General features: G+C 39.0%; 1 protein-coding gene across 5 annotated transcripts in view; it reads right to left on the bottom strand.

Annotated features, from left to right (window-relative positions):
• Positions 1-20577, bottom strand: part of RECK (reversion inducing cysteine rich protein with kazal motifs) — an 88330-nt gene that overhangs the window by 26345 nt on the left and 41408 nt on the right. For 3 of the 5 annotated variants that reach the window (XM_012508759.2, XM_030817469.1, XM_003263346.4), the window contains 4 exons: positions 18089-18122; positions 15193-15390; positions 10790-11057; positions 7420-7599 (listed from right to left, as the gene is read on the bottom strand). In XM_012508759.2, coding sequence (XP_012364213.2) covers positions 7420-7599; positions 10790-11057; positions 15193-15390; positions 18089-18122 — 680 coding nt within the window. Of the gene's footprint in view, positions 1-7419; positions 7600-10789; positions 11058-12492; positions 13593-15192; positions 15391-18088; positions 18123-20577 lie in introns of those variants that run through there. The other 2 variants (XM_030817471.1, XM_030817470.1) reach the window with 2 other exon arrangements.

A 20577-nucleotide genomic window follows, 5' to 3' on the forward strand; every position in this document is an offset into this window, starting at 1 on the left:
GTCAAGAATGTATTTTGTGTTGGGTTTTTTTTCTTAACGTAAGATTCATCCATTGCTATCCCATTGTTTGGATGCATCACAATGTTATATTCTTTCATTCTCCTGACAGATGTTTTGGGTCTTCTCCCCCATTTTTTGGGCTATTATGAATAAGGGTACTAGACAGGTTTTTATTTGGACATATGTTTTCATGTCTCTTGGGTAAATGCTTCAGGATAAAATTGTTAGGTCATAGATCTAACTTTTGAAGAAACTGAAAAAAAGCTCCAAAGTCCTCAAACTATCTTCTACTCCCAGTAGTAACATACTACAAGAATTCCACTTGCTTCACATGCTTACCAGTCTTTTAATTTCAGGCATTCTTGTGAGGGTGAGGAGGCACCGAATTGCTATTTTAATTTGTTTTTGCCATGACTGATAATAATGAACCCTTTAATGAACTAGATGGCTATCTCTTTTAAATTTTTTTAATGGACAAAAATTATATATTTATTGTGTGCAACATAATATATTTAAACATGACACATGTGGAATGGCTAAATTAAGCTAATTAAAATATGCATTACCTCACATACTTATAATTTTTTTGTGGTGACAGCATTTAACATCTACTCTCTTGGCAACTTTCAAGTATACAACTCACTGTTACCACATTGTATAATAGATCTCTTGAACTTACTCCTTTTGTCTAAATAAAATTTTGTGTCCTTTGACCAACATTTTCCCAATCCTCTCCCCTCTCTCTTCCCTCTTCCCTTTCCTCCTCCTGCACCACCCTTTCCAGCCACCCTCTGGTAACCACTATTCTATTCTCTGCTTCCATGAGTTTGATTTTTTTAGATTCTACATATAAGTGAGATCATGCAGTATTTGTCTTTCTGTGCCTGGCTTATTTTATTTAATGTCCTCCAGGTTCATTCATATTGTTGCAAAAGATAGGATTTCCTTCTTTATAAAGGCTGAATAGGATTCCACAGTGTATATGTACCACATATTCTTTATCCATTCATTCATTGATGAATACAGGTTGATTCCATATCTTGTCTATTGTAAATAATGCTGCAGTGAATGTGGGAGTGAAGTATCGCTTCGACACGCTGATTTCCTTTCCTTTAGATATGTACCTAGTAGTGGAATTGCTGGATCATATGGTACCTTCTATCTTTAATTTTTTGAGGACCCTCCATACTGTTTCCCATAATGGCTGTACTAACATTTCCATCAACAGTGTACAAGACTTCCCTTTTCTCCATGTCCTTGCTAACAATTGTTATCTTCCATCTTTTTGATAATAGCCATTTTAACACATGTGAAGGGATAGTTCATTGTGGTTTTAATTTGTATTTCTCTGATAATTAGTGATGTTGAACATTTTTTCATATACTTGATTAAACGGCCATTGTGATGTCCTTCTTTGGTAAAGGGTCTTTGAAAGTTTCTTGCACAATTTTTTTCTCTTTTTTTTTTTGAGATAGAGTCTTGGTCTGTCGCCCAGGCTGGAGTGCAGTGGCGCGATCTCGGCTCACTGCAACTTTCACCTCCTAGGTTCAAGCGATTCTCCTGTCTCAGCCTCCCAAGTAGCTGAGACTACAGGTGCCTGCCACCACGCCCAGTTAATTTTTAAAAATATTTTTAGTAGAGACGGGGTTTCACCATGTTGGCCAGGCTGGCCTTGAACTCCTGACCTCAAGTGATCCACCTGCCTTGGCCTCCCAAAGTGTTGAGATTACAGGTGTGAGCCACCACGCCTGGCCTTTTTTGCACAATTTTAAAATTGAGTTGTTTTATTTTTTATCATGATGTTGTAGGAGTTATTTATGTATTCTGGATACACAAGTTCTTTGACAAATGTGTGTGTGTGTGTGTGTGTGTATGCACGCACCTGTGCATGATATGTTGAATATTCCCTCTCAAGTCTATGACTTGCCCCTTCAAGTTTTAAATATCTTTTGGCAAACAAAAGATTTTACTGTTGAAGTCTAATTCATTTTTTTCTTTTAAAATTGTATATTTTGTGTTCTGTCTACAAAATCTTTGCCCACACAAAGTTTGTGAAGATGTTCTATTAGCTTTATATTTTTAGTTTTTATGTTTAGTTCTATGATCCATCTGGAAGCAGTTTTTGTAGGGTGTGAAACACAGGTTGAGGTTCTTTTTTTTTTCCCTTCCATAAAGATATGCAATTATTCTAGTATTATTTGTTGAAAAGATGTTTCTATTTATTTTATTTCATTTTATTTTATTTTTTCTTTTTTTGAAATGGAGTTTTTGCTGTGTTGCCCACGGTGGAGTGCAGTGGCACAGTCTCAGCTCACTGCAACCTCCACCTCCTGGGTTCAAGCAATTCTCCTGCCTCAGCCTCCCGAGTAGCTGGGATTACAGGTGCCCGACACCATGTCCAGCTAGTTTTTGTATTTTTAGTAGAGATGAGGTTTCACCATGTTGGCCAGGCTGGTCTTGAACTCTTGACCTCAGGTGATCCACCACCTCTGTCTCCCAAAGTGCTAGGATTACAGGCGTGAGGCACCATGCCCAGTCTTTTTTTTTTTTTTTTTTTTTGAGATAGGGTCTCACTCTGTCACCCAGGTTGGAGTGCAATGGCATGATCTTGGCTCACTGCAACCTCCACCTCCCAGGCTCAAGCCATCCTCCCACCTCAGCCTCCTGAGCAGCTGGGACTACTGGTGCACACCACCACACCCAGCTAATTAAAAAATTTTTTTTTCTTGAGATGGAGTTTCATTCTTGTTGCCCAGGCTGGAGTGCAATGATGTGATCTCAGCTCACTGCAACCTCCGCCTCCCGGGTTCAAGAGATTCTCCTGCGTCAGCCTCCCAAGTTTACAGGTGCCCGCCACCATGCCTGGCTAATTTTTTTTTTTGCATTTTTAGTAAAGACAGGGTTTCACCATGTTGGCCAGGCTGGTCTCGAACTCCTGACCTCAGGTGATCCACCCACCTTGGCCTCCCAAAATGCTAGGATTACAGGCGTGAGCCACCGTGCCCGGCCAGTATTTTGTATTTTTGATTGAGATGGTGTTTCACCATGTTGCCCAGGCTGGTCTCAAACTCCTGAGCTCAGGCATTCCAACTGCCTCAGCCTCCCAAACTGCTGGGATTATAGGTGTGAACCACCATGCCTGGCTGAAAAGATATTTATTTTTGTATTGAATTGCCTTGCTGCTCTTGTTGAAAATCAGTTTCCTATACTTGAATTGAATTTCCTATTCTTTTATTGAGGATTTTGGCATCTCTGAGTGACACAGGACAATAGTTACCTTGTTTTTAATGTCCATGTCGGTTTTGGTATCAAGCTAGCTTCATAAGAGGAGTTGGGATATGTTATCTGCTTCCTGAAAAATTCTGTGTAATAACTGCATAATTTTTTCCTTACATGTTTGGTAAGCATTACCAGTAAAGCCAGAAGTTTTCCTTGTGTGAAGATTTATAATTACAAATTCAATTTCTCTAATAGTTATAAGAATAATCCTAACTTGTACTTCTTCTTGTGTTAGTTTTGGTTTTTAAGGAATGCATCCATTTCATCTAAATTGCAGGATTTACTGGCATAAAGTTGTTCATAGTATTCCTTTTATTTTTTGAGAGAGTCTCGCTCTGTTGCCCAGGCTGAAGTGTGGTGGTGCAATCTTGGCTTACTGCAACCTCTGCCTCCCAGGTTCAAGCATTTCCTTTGTGATTTCTTCTTTGTTGCATAAATTATTTAGAAGCATTTGTTTAATTACCAAATATTTGGGAATATTTCAATGTAGTTTATTTTTATTGATTTCCAATTTGATTCTGTTGTGTTCAGAAAATACACTTTTTATGATTTTCATCTTCTGACAGTGGTTGAGACTTGCTTTTTAACCCAGCATATGTTGTTCAAATCCTCTATATCCTCACTGATTTTTTTCCATTTGTTCTATTAGTGAGGGAGAGGTGTTAACATTTCTGAATATGATTGAATATTTCCCTCTCTTTAGGGTTTACTTCTGTTTTTAAGTATTTTGAGTATATGCACCTATCTGACATTAGGTGCATATATATTTAGGTTAATTGTATCTTCATGATAAATTGAACTTTGATCATTATAAGGTGATAGTCTTTATCTCCAGCAATATTCTTTGTCTTTCTAACAATCTCTGCCTTTCAATCGATGTTTTTAGTTCATTTACATTTATGTAATTATTGATACAGTTGGGTTTAAGTCTCTATCATTTTGCTGTGGTTTTCAATTTGTCTCCTTTTTCTTTCTGCCTTCTTTTGGATGGATCAAGTATTATTTTAGTTTTCCATTTTATATTTCCTATTAGCTTCTTAGCTATACCTCTTTGTGTTGTGTTTTAAATTAGTGGTTGCTCTAGGCATAATATATGTCCATTATTTATTATAGCTTTCCTTGAATTAATACTATACAATGTCACAAATAATGTAAGAAACTTACAACGGTATAATTATTTACCTCTCTCTTATCCTTTTTGCTACTGTCATATATCATATATTTTACTTCTATGTATAAATTCCATAATACATTGTTATTATTTTTGCTTTAACCAATTACTTTTGAAAAATAAAATATTAAAGAAAATAAAGAAAAGATATTTTTCATGTTTATCAACATTTTCCAATCCCAGTGCTCTATAGGTCTGAGTTTTCATGTGGCATTTTCCTTCAGACAGAAGAATTTCTTGTAGTGAGAGACTGCTGGCAGAAAATTCTGAGGTTTTTTTTTTTTGTAATATCTAGAAATACCTTTATTTTTGAAGAATATTTTCACTGAATATAAAATTTTTTTTCCCTGAGTACTTTAAGGATACTACTTGGGATACTACTTGATGGTGTTTGGTTCTCCATTGTTTCTGAAAGGAAGTCACTTGTCATTTTTATTGTTATTCCATCATATGTAAAGTGTCTTTTTTTCTCCCTTTGGTTGCTTTACTATTTCTCTTTGCCTCTGGTTTTCAACAGTTTGACTATAATGTGCTAGGTGTGTCTCTCTTTGTATTTATCTGACTTGGCGTTTACTAAGGTTTCCCAAAAAGTGGGTTAATGTATTTGATCACATTTGGAAAAATTTCAGCCAAGGTTTAATCAAATATTTTTCTGCTCCTTTCCTTTCCTTCTGGGTTACTACTACAGATGTTATATCACTTATTCTCTGTGCTTTGGTTTAGATAATTTCTATTGAGCGATCTCCGAGGTCACTGACCTTTTTCTTCTGCTGTGTCTATTTTCCATTCCCTACAATAAATTTATTTTAGATATTGCATTTCTCAGTTTTAGAGTTTCCATGTGGTTTTTTTTAGAGCTTCCCTATCTCACCTATATCTATCTTTACTGTAGATCTTTCAATATATTTATCATAACTAGATTCTTTATCTGCTAATTCCAATAGTTGGGTCACCAATGGGTATGATTGTTTTTTCTCTTAACTATGGGTCATATTTCCTATTTTTCTCATTTCTAGTAATTTTTGATTATATAATGGACATTATGCATGATACTTTGTGGGATTTAGGATTTTGTTACCTTCTTTGGAGGAATGTTGTTTTCACACCAGCAGGCAGTTAAATTACTGACAAATACCTCCTTTTTCCGGAGGCAGTTTCAGGTTTTGTTAAGGTTTTTCAGCTTTACCCTTAGCTCTTGGATGTCATATGTACTCCCAAGGTTTGGCCCTTATGGGGTTTACTAGGCCCTTCTAACTTGGCATGATCTGAATTCTAAATCATCTGCCCAGCAAATGCTAACTGCTATAATCTATGTTCACCTTCTGCTGGGTTCCTTGTAGTCTCATCCCACAAAAGTACAATTTAGGAGTCAGCCGAGGACTTAAAAGGAGTCTGTTTATGGATTTTTGGGACATTTCTTTTTGTGGTTCCCTCCCTTGTGGGATTTTTTTCCTTCAATATCTAGCCTCTCTGGCAGGACCAAACTCTGATATCTCACTCCTTAGGCCAAGACTGCTGCTTTCTGCTTGAACTCTACTCCCCATGAAAAGAAACTGAAAGTGCCTATGAGGAAGAAGTGGACAAATGTGGCTTTCGCTCAGTGTGGTTTCTATCTTTCAAGAGATGTTGGCCACTCGTGGTGGCTCACGCCTGTAATCCTAGCACTTTGGGAGGCCGAGGCAGGCAGATCACTTGAGGTCAGGGGTTCGAAACCAGCCTGGCCAACATTGTGAAGCCCCGTCTCTACTAAAAATACAAAAAAAAAAAAAAAAATTAGCTGGGCATGGTGGCAGGCGCCTGTAATCCCAGCTACTTGGGAGGCTGAGGCAGGAGAATTAATTGCTTGAACCCAGGAGGCGGAGGTTGCAGTGAGCCGAGATCATGCCACTATACTCCAGCCTGGGTGACAGAGTGAGACTCTGTCTCAAAAATAAAAAAAAAAGATGTAGACCCTCCTGCTTTTGATCAGTCTCCAATACCTTCAAAACAATTGTTGTTTTATATTCTGTGCGGAGTTCATAATTGGTATTGGTAGGACTGTTATTCTCATATAAGCTACTCCACGATTACCAGAAGCCGGACCAGAACTATGTGCCAAAGTCTAACTTTCAAACATTTCAGATGTACTCAATCTCTAAATTAGGTCTTTACTGGCTAATACTCTATCACCAGTTTTAAAGATATCTCAATTTTCTCACTCTTAATACTCTGAGTACTTTAAAAAAGATAAGACGTGTGTTAGCTTGAAGTAAACACCATCTGACAAAAATATCTAGAACTTCCTTCTGGCCCAATTGAATGATTCGCTTCCCTTTTGCCCTCTTTATTTCTGGGTTGTAACTTATAAAACCAGCCACCTCTTCTTTAGTAACTCTCTCTCTCTTGCTTCTGTATGGAGTTCTCTCACTTTGTGCTTCCGGTGCCCTTTTCTGTTTTCTTTGGTTTCTTCAACCATTAACTATTGATATGCTCCAAGGCTCAGTTCTTGTCCCTTATTTTTCTAATGATACTTGATACCCTGGGAAAACATCTATTTGAATTGCTTTTGTAAAGAAATATTTTTGTATGAAACAAGGGACTCACAGAGAAGAAACCTCAACCAGTCTCAAGGTCCTTTAAAGTAAACTGTTTAAAAGTGTACATTTGGATGACCAAATAGTTCACAATAATTTATTCTACAATGAATTACTTCCACTGGTGGTACAGCAGAAGGGAGAGGGGACTGACGGCAGAAGAGATTCTTTGAATTCCAGAAGCTTGAGGTATCTCTAGATTGGAAGGGACTTTGTAATGGTGTTTCCTTTCCCAGAGGTGACTTACCAGATGGAATACTGCATTTAAAGATTAAATCATAAAGAAATAAGACTTTCTTTTAACCCATCAGGAATAAAATCAGAATAATGTGGTATTTCACTTATTTATAATTAATGATAAAATATTTCCATTCCATGTATAATAATTTGTCCTACCTGTTGTTAAAATTAGTACAGTAAGTAAGGTTTCTACAGCCCAACTGGCAAGGTTCCCGGACATCCGCTAAACAGGTCAACATGGACACTTCCACTGGATTATATTCACAAAAGCGATCAAACTCTTGCCAACTCTGTGTATTGCCCCAGCTCATGCTGTAAAGTTTAGTGCAGAGTTCCCTGAAACAAGAGCACAAATGCAGAAGTCGACATGAGCCAACCAAGTAAATATTTGATTTGCATAAAACTAAAACTCTGTGAACTATATACTTTGGAATGTATGTGAGAAAAAAAGTAAAAAAACCAAATGACCATTTCCTAGAAACTAGAGCCAGAAAAAGTGATTGTTTTCCATGGAAAACAGGCTTCTTTTATCACCTGCCTTTTCTCTTTTTGTCAAGGTTGCTAGAAATTTCAGTGCCAAATTTAATGCTCAATTACAGTATTTGTGCATCCTTAGTTCCTGGCACAATTATTTCCCCCTATATCTTTCCAATTTCTTTTTTACTTTTACTTAAAGCACATGGTTTTGCCTCCACAAAGAAATATTCCCTTATATTTATGTTCAGTAACAGAAGGTAAAACTAGGACATGGTCCTCTGACTTCTTTTAAGAAGCATGATAGACTTAGGGTACATTAGTTTCTCCCTGAAAAACTATACTAAAGCCATTTCTATTCCCTAAGATATTCCAAAGCCTCTATGTACTATTGTAATACACAATATTCTAATTTTTAGTACTCAATGATTACAAAGCAACTTAAGTATGTGTATGTAGCTAAAACATTTGTACCATTTCTAAAGTGCTCTCACACATGATATTCATTCATTTTATTTATAAAATACATGTTTACAATAAAATTTTTGTATTATTGAAATATACAAAATTATAAGTAAAAATTTTCATTTACCTTATATTTTATTTGACTGTCATATTTACCCCTAAGACAAAGATATCTTTACTTTTACATTTGCTCATTCACCCCACCAATGTTTATTGAGTGTCTATTTTGTGTAAGGGCCTATTCAAAGCACTGGAAATACAATGGTGAATAAAACAGACAGGGTCCCTGCTGTCAGGGAGGCTTACACATTATGAGAATAAGGAAGCTGTGATCAAGTTACATCAGGTACCTTGATCTGGAAACTTTCCTTTTTCTAGTCCTTAACTTTCTTTCTTTTTTGTTTTGTTTTTAGAGACAGAGTCTCACTCTGTCACCCAGTCTGGAGTGCAGTGGCATGATCTCGGCTGACTGCAGCCTCTGCCTCCTGGGTTCAAGTGATTCTAGTGCCTCAGCCTCCCGAGTAGCTGGGATTATAGGCATCTGCCACCACACCTGGCTAATTTGTGTGTGTGTGTGTGTGTATTTTTTTAGTAGAGATGGGGTTTTGCCATGTTGACAGGCTGGTCTGGAACTCTTGACCTCAGGTGATCCACCTGCCTCACCCTGGAATTACAGGTGTGAGTCACTGCATCTGGCTAGTCCTTAACTTTCTGTAGGTTGGGTATCCCTCATCTGAAATGCTTGGGACCCAAATTTTGGATTTTAGAATACTTGTATATACCTAATGAGATATTTTGGGGCTAGGACCCAAGTCTAAACACGACATTCATTTATGTTCATATATACCTTATACACATAGCCTGAAGGTAATCTTATACAGTATTTTAAATAATTTTGTGCATGATACAAAGTTTTGACTGCATTTTGACTGTGACCCATCACATGAGGTCAGGTGTGGAATTTTCCACTTGTGGTGTCATGTCAGCACTCAAAAAGTTTCTGATTTCGGAGCATTTTGGATTTCAGATTTTTGGATTAAGGGTGGTCAATCTGTATTTGCCTTGGACAGGTTATTTAACATCTCATAGTTAGTTTCTTAAGTGTAAAAGAAAAATTACATAAATTTCTCCAATTATCTCCTAAGGTTTTATGAAGATGAAATCTGATGAAAATGAAAGCCTTCAGCAAACCATAAAACCCTGTATCAAGGTTAGAGAAAGGGAAAAGCCTTCCTTACTGAAGCTCTTCTGGGACAATACAGCCATTCCAACCTCTAGTGACTCTATGTAGGTGTTAACTTTTTTGTAGGCATTCAAAGAAACACTCAGCATCCCTCCCATAAATATATTTATTAACTTCTATAAGCAACCCAATTTCCTTAATTACAAGCCTAATTTAATTTCCCTTTAAGCCTTTTTGTTAATTTTCTTTGGATATTTTTCAGATTTTTCATGTCTTTCATTTATTTATTTGGAGATAGAGTCTCGCTCTTTTTCATGTCTTTAATTAATTAATTTATTTATTTTGAGATGGAGTCTTCACTGCGTCGCCCAGGCTGGAGTGCAGTGGCACAATCTCAGCTCACTGCAACCTCTGCCTCTCAGGTTCAAGTGATTCTCCTGCCTTAGCCTCTCAAGTAGCTGGAATTACAGGCACGTACCACCACGCCCCACTAAATTTTGTATATTTTTTAGTAGAGACAGGGTTTCACCATATTGGCCAGGCTGGTCTCAAACTCCTGACCTCAGGTGATCCCCTGCCTCGGCCTCCTGAAGTGTTGGGATTACAGGCATGAGCCACCACACCTGACCTTCATGTCTTTTAAAAAATTTGCCAAAGTTTGATTGACAGTTACCAAAGTTTGATGAGCTATTCTAGGCAAAATTTTTTGCTAAAGGTCCATCCAATTTAGAAACCACAGGAAAGATTGTTTTACGCCTGGTATCTTATATTCATTTCAGGATATCCTAGTAACATGGGGTCCCTTTTTACCCCAAATATCTCTAATAAAGCACATTTCTATTGTACCTGTGTTCTACCATGATCTTAGGTATCTCCATTTGTTTTTGTCTCTAGACCGCAATTCCTACATCTTATATTTGTATTGTTAATTTTTCATCCCTAAGTGTATCACCCAGATGAATGCCAATATGCTACCACCTAACTCTGGTTATAAGTGTTAACCCAGGTTATCCACCAATATAATAAAAAGTTCAAAGTTTCATAATTTAATAAAGAGAATGTCCCTTAGATGTCAGATCAAAACATCTTCTAAACTGTAAGCTTACTTAATGATCTCTATAAGGATAGAATTCATCTATTGCATCATCTTAAATATTTACTACCCTGCCAATGCTAATCCTCCACACCCCAAAACACAGTGCTTTTAGCACTCAATATACAGAACAATGTTTTGTATACAGTACACAATGCTCAATACACATTTGTTGGATGAAATAATATTTTATATTTTCTAAATGCTAAACCTATACCATGTAAGAATATAACGCACGTTTGCTAGGCTTAAAATCATTAATTAAAATGCCATTTTCTACTGATTTTAGTAAAGGAAAATGAAATACTAACCTACATGTTGAAGTGTTTGCTTTAGAACAACAATGCAATTTAGCCCCATCAAGGCCTGTAGAGGGAGGAGGGTGTACAGTGACTCCAGGGTGAACAGATTGTGAGCTTTCAAGAAAACATTGCCAAAGAGGATCTTGAGGCAAGGGCTGGGTCTTACAACCCTCGATGAGACCATCAACAATCTCCATTTCCGTTTTCTTGGACATCAGGATTCTCTTGCAGGCATTTTGGCAAGCATGGTCTTCAGCTCTGTCACAGCAATATAAACCTACATTTTCAGAATATAAGTGGCTTAATTAGCTGTTTTTTTTTTTGTTTGTTTTTATTATACTTTAAGTTCTGGATACATGCGCAGAACGTGCAGTTTTGTTACATAGGTATACACATGCCATGGTGGTTTGCTGAACCCATCAACCTGTCATCTACATTAGGTATTTCTCCTAATGCTATCCCTCCCCTAGCCCCCAACTCCCTGACAGGCCCTGGTGTTGATGTTCCTCTCCCTGTGTCCATGTGTTCTCATAGTTCAGCTCCCACTTATGAGTGAGGACATGCGGTATTTTGTTTTCTGTTCTTGTGTTAGTTTGCTGAGAATGATGGTTTCCAGCTTCATCCATGTCCCTGCAAAGGACATGAACTCATCCTTTTTTATGGCTGCATAGTATTCCATGGTGTAGATGTGCCACATTTTCTTTATTCAGTCTGTCACTGATGGGCATTTGGGTTGGTTCCAAGTCTTTGCTACTGTGAATAGTGCTGCAATAAACATACGTGTGCATGTTTTTTTTTCATTTTTTGTCATGCTCTGCTTAGCACAGAACATGGCAGTGTAGTGGAAGCCTTTACTATGCTTAGTTATATGTCAGTATTTGCAGAATACAGGCCCTGTGAAATTCTCTATTACTTTGCAGTGTAGCAAAAAGGTGAGGAGCTTTAGGTGCACAAGGTATCTATTACCAGAATTCACCACTGTCTCTAATCATGGGATCTTTAGCACCATCCTTACAAAAATGAAAGGCCATCCTACACCTAAGAAGTCCTCACAGGAGAGGTATTTGACATTCCTAGAAAAGGTATTGTAGATCAAGCTGGAATTATTTCCTGCTAGAAACAATTACCTAAAAGGGATTATGTTCTTGACATGAGAGAAATGACTAATTTTTATAGCAACAAACACAAACACCATATTGAGAGGTGAAGCCGGCTGGGCCTCTGGGTCAGGTGGGGACTTGGAGAACTTGTCTGGCTAGCTAAAGGTTTGTAAAGGTACCAATCAGCACTCTGTAAAAATGGACCAATCAGCACTCTGCAAAATGGACCAATCAGCGCTCTGTAAAATGGACCAATCAGCAGGATGTGGGCGGGGCCAAATAAGGGAATAAAAGTGGGCCACCAGAGCCAGCAGTGGCAACCTGCTCCAGTCCCCTTCCACGCCGGGGAAGCTTTGTTCTTTCGCTCTTCACAATAAATCTTGCTGCTGCACACTCTTTGGGTCCGCACTACCTTTATGAGCTGTAACATTCACTGCGAAGGTCTGTGGCTTCACTCCTGAGGTGAGCGAGACCACAAACCCACTGGGAGGAGCAAACAAGTCTGGATGCCACCTTTAAGAGCTGTAACACTCACTGCGAAGGTCTGTGGCTTCAGTGTTGAAGTCAGCAAGACCAAGAACCCACCAGAAGGAACCAATTCCGGACACAATATTTCATCACATTCCAGGACCACATAAAGCTTCTATATATCTTATGCTAATTAATCTAAGTTATAACGTAAATAATAAAGTAGTGAACTCTGCCAAGATATCAGTTTGGCTCTGCCTTTAATTTTCTCAAAGAATCAGAAATAAAAAAACACTTTCAACCATATTACAGAATTCAGAAGGGCGGCTTTGAAGTAGTTTTCTTTGACTTTGGAAGAAATCTGTGCATATCTGTTTGGCGCCTTCTTTTCCGGATTCCTCTGTATTGGCAAAGACGGAGATGGTTGTTCTACCCTTAAAACCTCTTTCTGCTTTTTTATTGAGCTGCCATCTCCTTAGCTTCAGCAGTATCTCTGTATAGACTAAATATCAGAGAGCACAGATCCGCCTTTAAAACAAATGAAGGTTATTGGGGCAATGCCTCATCCTCTGATTTTGACCACATAGCTACACCACAGGATGTCAAAAGCCATTAGAGTTCTGGTTTAGATGGTGGCCAAGCAAGGCACACAGTACTGCTTTTGAGTTACAAAAAACAAGTCTTTCTTTTCATCTTTTTTACCCCCCGAGGCAGGGTCTTGCTTTGTTGCCCTGGCTGGAGTGCAGTGAAGTGATGATGGCTCACTGCAACCTTGAACTGTTGGGCTCAAGCGATCCTCCAGCATCAGCCTCCTGAGGAGCTGGATGTGTCACCACACCCAGCTAATTATTATTTTTTTTTGTAGAGCTGGGTTCTCACTTTGTTACCCAGGCTGGTCTCAAACTCTTGGCCTCAAGCGATTCTCCTGCCTCAGCATCACAAAGCACTGAGATTACAGACATAAGCCACAGAGCCTCTTTCAATATCCCAGTGTAAATCAAAACATTGACATCTTATAAATCAGTCTTTGGTCAGTTTGGTCAATCAGTCAGTTTTTATAAATCTGGTCACCTCTAGATGAAGAAAATGGATTCCAGGATGTACAAAGCTGAGACTCTGAAGAGCCATATCAGGTCAGTTTCATCAGGAGGCCCTGATTTTTAAAAGATATCAGGCTCTCTTCTCATTGTTATGACTTTTTAATTACAAAAGTAATAATTGCTCATTGGCAAAAAATTCAAACACTGTGGAAAATATATAAAGTGAAACAATTAGGTATAAACTAAAAATGTATCACACTATATTTTTAGTTCTGTGATTTACTTTTTTTTTGCTTAATACATCTTGGACTTCACTATGTTTTAGACAGGGTTTTGCTCTGTCACCCAGGTTGGAGTGCAGTGGCACAATAATTCACTGCAGCCTTGACCTCCTGGGCTCAAGCCATCTTCCTGCCTCTACCTCTCAAGTAGCTAGGACTACAGCTATGTGCCACCATGCCCAGTTAATTTTTTAATTTTTTGGAGACAGGGTCTCACTATGTTGTCCAGGCTGGTCTTGAACTTTTGGCTTCAGGCAATCCTCCCATACAGGCCTCCCACAGTGCTGAGGTTACAGGTGTGAGCCACTATAATTCCTTTCTTCCTTCCTTCCTTCCTTCCTTCCTTCCTTCCTTCCTCCCTCCCTCCCTCCCTCCCTCTCTTCCTTTCTTCATCCCTTCCTTCCTGATGGAGTCTCCTCTGTTGCCCAGGCTAGAGTGCTGTGGCGCAATCTTGGCTCAATGCAACCTCCACCTCCAAGGTTCAATCAATTCTCCTGCCTCAGCCTCCCGAATAGCTGGGATTACAGGCACGTGCCACCATACCTGGCTGATTTTTGTATTTTTAGTAGAGACAGGGTTTCAACATGTTGGTCAGGTTGTTCTTGAACTCCTGACCTCAGGTGATCTGCCCACAAAGTGCTGGGATTACAGGCGTGAGCCACCGTGCCTGGCCTTTTTGTTTTGTTTTGTTTTGTTTTTTTAGACAGGCTCTCTCTCTGTCATCCAGACTGGAGTGCAGTGGTAGGATCTTGGCTCACTGCAACCTCAGCCTCCCAGGTTCATGTGATTCTCCAGCCTCAGCCTCCCAAGAAGCTGGGATCACAAGCATGTGAACCTGGATAATTTTTGTATTTTTTATAGAGATGGGGTTTCACCATGTTGCCCAGGCTGGTCTCAAACTCCTGAGCGCAAAATGATCTGCCTGTCTTGGCCCCTCAAAGTGCTGGGATTACAGGCGTGAGCGACCACACTCAGCCTTGGACTTCTATGTAAGAAGTCCTTTTTTTTGTTGGTTGCCAAGTGTTATTATTCTATAGGTATGCTGTAATTTAATCAATTTTAATCAATGCTGTATTGATGGATGTTTGGGTTATCTGTAATTTTTCTCTATTATACCAGCATTGTAGTGAACATCGTTTATATGCATATATATTTATTTTTGCAAATTTGTATAAGTTTTCTTGTGAGATAAATTCTGAGAAATGGAACTGCTAGATCAAAAGCTTATGATAATTTGAAATCCTAATGGTCATTACCCAACTTCCCTCCAAAAAATCCATATCAGTGAACTCTCCCACCCTCAGAATTGAGAATTCCTGTTTCCTCATACCCTCTACAGTCTCATCTTTCTTGGCCCCTTTTGGCTATGACAATATTCTTCAATCTGCCAAATCTAAATACCAAAGGAAGTCTGATATTTCTCAAATGACCCAGACTGCAGATATCTACAAGAACGTATCACTTCTTTTTACAAACGATTTTACCAAAGATTGAAATGAGAAGAATATGTCCCTTTTACTTACTATCCGTTGGGTTCCTCATTGGATAAGATTGAGTATAATTGTTCACACAATGTATTAATTGTGGACTAACAGAGGCACAATAATTTTCCACTGCTTTGATCTGAGATGGACCAGGAGAAGAGTCTGTTCGAAAAATGGCTTGACAGTATTCTCGGCAGTTTGTGTGATGACCTGCATAACTGCAACAAACCGAGCCCACTATGGAGAAAAAAAGAGAAGGCACTGAAATGGAAACAGCTTTTTGTTAACATTAAATCATCATCATAATGATGGAACAATATGTCTTTCTAAATTTGAGAAATAAAACCATGCCACAGACGATGAACATTTAAAGTCAGCACTTCTGTAGGTATAATCATGGGGACATTCAAGTGCTCACTAGTGTAAGAAAGTCATTAATCATCAACTTACAGTCTATAGTCCAGTGGTTCTCCACAGGAACAGTACCACACCCCACAAGGAGTTAGACTACGACTGGCATTTAGTACACGAGGGTTAGGGCTGCTAAACGTCTTGCAATGCATAGGACAGTCTAGAACAACAAACCCTGTCTCTCAAAATGCCAAGAGTGCCCATGTTGAAAACCAGTGAAGCAGTGTCTTTCTGTGTTAGATTTCTAGAGGTTTATAAACACAAAGCAAAGCAAAACCAAACCAACCAAACCAAACCAAATTAAAACAAAACCCCAAATCCCTCACATTTATAAAACAGGGCAAGTAAAAACTAAGTGATGTAAGGATCATTTAATAAATTTGACATTTATATAACTGTATATCTTGAAACAAAATCCCAAAAGTTCTATACAGTTTGAACATCTATCTGTAAGAGTATGCCTAAATTGAGATAGACTTCATCTCACAATTGATATGTCCTGCTTCAACACTGAAAAGAAAACTCATTTGAAATAAATATTACTCTGGGTTTATGTATTAAAAAAATCAATGGGCTGCCATTTAAGGTACTTTGGGAGAGCTAGATGAGTAGCTGGGGGTGCAGATGTGGGATCTGTAAAGGAGAACAAGAACGCCTCACAGGAATCTAAGGGAGTCTGTGGGAGGCTGAAGGGAGAGGTAGAGGTATGGCGGGAAGAGGTTAAGAGAAAGCAGGGGGGTCGGGCGCTGTGGCTCACACCTATAATCCCAGTACTTTGGAAGTCCAGGGGTTTGAGACCAGTCTGGGCAAAATGTTGAAACCCCATCTATACTAAAAATACAAAAATTAGCTGGACGCAGTGGCATGTGCCTGTGGTCCCAACTACTAGGGAGGTTGAGGTGGAAGGATGGTTTGAGCCCAGGAGGCAGAGATCGCAGTAAGCCAAGATCTCATCACCACACTCCAGCCTCAGCAACACAGCCAAATCTTGTCTCAAAAAGAAAAAAGGAGAGAGAGAGAGAGAGAGCAGGGAGGAAATTCTTGATAATTATTAGGGACAGATATGGAGGAACTAGAATCAGGTTTTCTGGTGAATTCCAAAGACCCATGAGCAGGGAGTTCAGGTGACTTCCAGAAATAATGATAATGATAATAATAAAGTCATAAGCGAAGAAACTGAACTAGGACTGAACTGATATAGGACAAGCCTCAGTTTCCCAGACCAGGAAACTATTCCATACCTACTGTACCACCTCTTTTAAACTTGCAACTACTACCAAACTTATTGTGTTTATTGCCAAAGAGTTCATTTTCTTCACAAAGAACAATTTTTTTTTTTTTTTTTTGAGACAGAGTCTCGCTCTGTCGCCCAGGCTGGAGTGCAGTGGCACGATCTTGGCTTACTGCAACCTCTGCCTCCTGGGTTCAAGCAATTCTCCTGCCTCAGCCTCTCTAGTAGCTGGGATTACAGGCACGTGCCAGCATGCCCAGCTGATTTTTGTATTTTTAGTAGAGATGGGTTTTCACCATATTGGCCAGGCTGGTCTCGAACTCCCGACCTCAAGTGATCCACCCATCTCTGCCTCGCAAACTGCTGGGGTTACAGGTGTGAGCCACAGCGCCCGGCCAAAGAACAATGATTAATGGCTACATTTATCACTGTAAACCTCAGTGAGGATACATTGGGGGTAGTGGTGGGGAATGGTGAGGACATGTAAGAACAGACACATAGGAACAGGACAAGATGCCTATCTTCTGATTCTTCCACTCGGCTGGCTTTTTCACCAGTGTGGGAGGACATAAGATTAAACACCTGAGTCTACCTGGAAAATCTTGAACTAAGCCCCAGTTAGAAAGGATAGAAGATAAATTACAGACAGCAAATGTTTCTTATTATCCTTCAATATACTTCCCTGCTGAGCTAAAGAACTCTTTGTTCCTTACATGTGTTTTCCCATCTCTAACTGCTCTCACTATTCCCTTCACCTGTAAGCCCTTCCTCCAATCTCCATTTCCTCCATCTTATCCATCCTTCACGGCCGGGATCAGCTACCAACTCCATGAAGCCACCTCTAAGTACCCCTGCAGAATATGATCCCTTCTTTCTCTGAACTCCTGCAGCACTTTATCCAGTGACACTATCTCATATCCTACCATATCCCAGAGTTCTTTGTGTACAGGTCGTGTCCTCCACAGATGTGTGTCTGCCCCACACTGACCAAGTACTCAATCAACGTCTGTTGAATGAACTGAGACGTAGCACTCGGCAAGTGCCACATTATATAGCATGGGTTACTTAACTTCTGAAAACTGGCCTATTTATTGGGTTGTGATCATCCTCTAGCACATACAGCTTTAGTATCTGCATTGTAGATCTACAATTAGGACATGGGAATTGTTATAATACACAAATGACCTAAATACACCATGGGAAAGAGCCTATCGGAATCCTGCTGTGCACATTGCTTCAGATGGCTAATTATATCTTTGGACTGCTTGTACAATCATTGACAAATATACTTACTTTCATTTCTGCTAATGCAACTGAAAAGAGCATTCTGTAAATTGAAGAAAAACAAATAAACAGAAATTAACAACCAGAGAGAATTTGTAATTTAATTCTACTTTATGGTTACATGGAAATCATGATATTAAAACTATTTAATTCTTCTCTAAATCCAAGACTGAAAACACAGAAGTTATGAAATGATATCCTGGTAAAAAGGGAAATCATCTTCCAACATATATCATCAGGATCAAGATGACTACTTGCAGCCATAAGCTGACCAGCTATAGCAAACCAAGTTTATGTAAAGCTGTAAGTGTGTGTGTGGGGTGGGAGGGGCTACAATGTATTAATCTTAATTATTCCTTGCAGGATATAAAAACTTTCCAGAAAATAATCTAATAAATGACATCTAGGGAAATATATATTTCATGTAACCACTGCATTTTAGATTTGAAAGGATTTTAGACATTATCTCTACTTGTTCTCAAACACGGCTGTAAACTGGAATCATCTGAGTTTCCTAGACCTTACCCTAGACTACAGATTCAGAATCTAGGGGTGAGGCACAGAAATCTAAATTTTAAACAAGACTTCAAATATGGTTTTTTTCTAGCCATCCTGGGACCAGAGTTTGGGAATCCATCATTTTACAGATGAAGAAACTGTTTCCTCAGCAGGGGAAAAGAGACCCGCCCCAGGTAACAGAAAAAGTCAAAAGCAGAGTTTGAGACTATAATTAGTGTCTCTAGAGTGCTTAGATTATTGTTCAGAAAACACCACCCTGTATTAAAGTCAACGTAAAGAAAATAAAACCCAAAACAAGACAAAAATGAAAAACTTATACAAAGCCATTTGGATAGTTAGGGCTTGTCAGCTATGAATAATAATCAATCACAATGGGAAGATAGTGACTTCCTAAAAGAAATAATAGGGGCATAAATTACAGGCAGAAGGAAATCAAGCACACCCTTATTGTTGAAACGAGATGATTTTGGCTTTTAATTGCAGCCATATTGCAAGCTGGCTAGGTGATGGAGATTTGTTAAAGGATCAGCTACTGGCATTTAAAACCTAGCTTCAAAGATCCCTCTATGTAGCTGTGTAAAGCTGTATTCATTCATTTTCTCTGCTAAATAATATTCCATTGTAGGAATATGCCACACTTGATTTAACAATTTAAAGCAAAATAAAATAAAACAAAACAGAAAACCCTGGGCCTCATAGATAAGAGTCCCTGAATTCACCCAGTATGAATTCTTTCTGCTAGAGACTCCATCAAGCAATATAACAGGAGTGAAAAGTAAATATTCTTAGTGTTCATTAACAATGATCTTGTTTATATCTCTCTTCATTCATGTTTCCTTCTTTTAGTGTGACTTTTCAGTTATCCATTATAGATAACTCTCTATTTAAATGGATTCACTGGACTCAGGAACACTTATAAAATGATCTAAATCAATATTAAAAAGTAGTCAGCTACCGGCTGGGTGAGGTGGCTCACATCTGTAATCCCAGCACTTTGGGAGGCCGAGGTGGGAGGATCACCTGAGGTCGGGAATTTGAGACCAGCCTGACAAACATGGGGAAACCCTGTCTCTACTGAAAATACAAAATTAGCCCGGCGTGGTGGTGCATGCCTGTAATCCTAGCTACTCAGGAGGCTGAGGCAGGAGAATCACTTGAACCTGGGAGGCAGAGGGTGCAGTGAGCCGAGATCATGCCACTACACTCCAGCCTGAGCAACAAGAGTGAAACTCTGTCTCAAAAAAATAATAATAATAAAATAAATAAAATAAAATAAAATAAAATAAAGGTAGTCGGCTACCAACTTTCTAGCCCTCTTTGACTGGATGAATGCAATTCTCATTGCTCTTTTCTTTCTAATAAGATCTTTGGTCCCTTTGGTTTGGCTTTTTTTGACCTTGTACCTGAATAAATATGTTTGATATCTTGGTAGCTATCATGGGTTGCATGGCCTGATTTTCTAGTATTTGATATTTTTCTAGTTATTTTTGAACTTTTCACAGAAGTGGTTTTCAACTAGGGGTGATTTTGCTTCCCATGGTACATTTGGCAGTGTCTGGAGACATTTTTGGTTATCACAACTGACGGGTGGGGAGTGCTACTGGCATCTGGTGAGTAGAGGCCAGGGACATTGCTAAGCATCCTACACTGCACAGGACAGTCTCCCTCCCCCAAAAGATTATCCAGACCAAAATGCCTTGGTGCCAAGAGTGATAAACTCTGCTCTAGAGACTTATACATTTGTTCAACCTGGATGTTTAAAAAACTGACCTTACAAATAAACGTCACTGTGGTTCAGCCTGTGGATCACTTAGCTTCAGGGAGAGGTACTACTAAAGGAGATAAAACCTGCGAAATGTGAGAAATCATCTAGTCCAACTTCCTTATTTAATAGAAGCCAGAGGCCAAGGCCTAGAAAGGGGAAATACTTATGGACAATAGCTTTTACTCACAAACAGGGGCTGGCAAACTATGGCACA

Source organism: Nomascus leucogenys, chromosome 8, assembly GCF_006542625.1.
Source record: "Nomascus leucogenys isolate Asia chromosome 8, Asia_NLE_v1, whole genome shotgun sequence".
Taxonomy (NCBI): Eukaryota; Metazoa; Chordata; class Mammalia; order Primates; family Hylobatidae; genus Nomascus; species Nomascus leucogenys.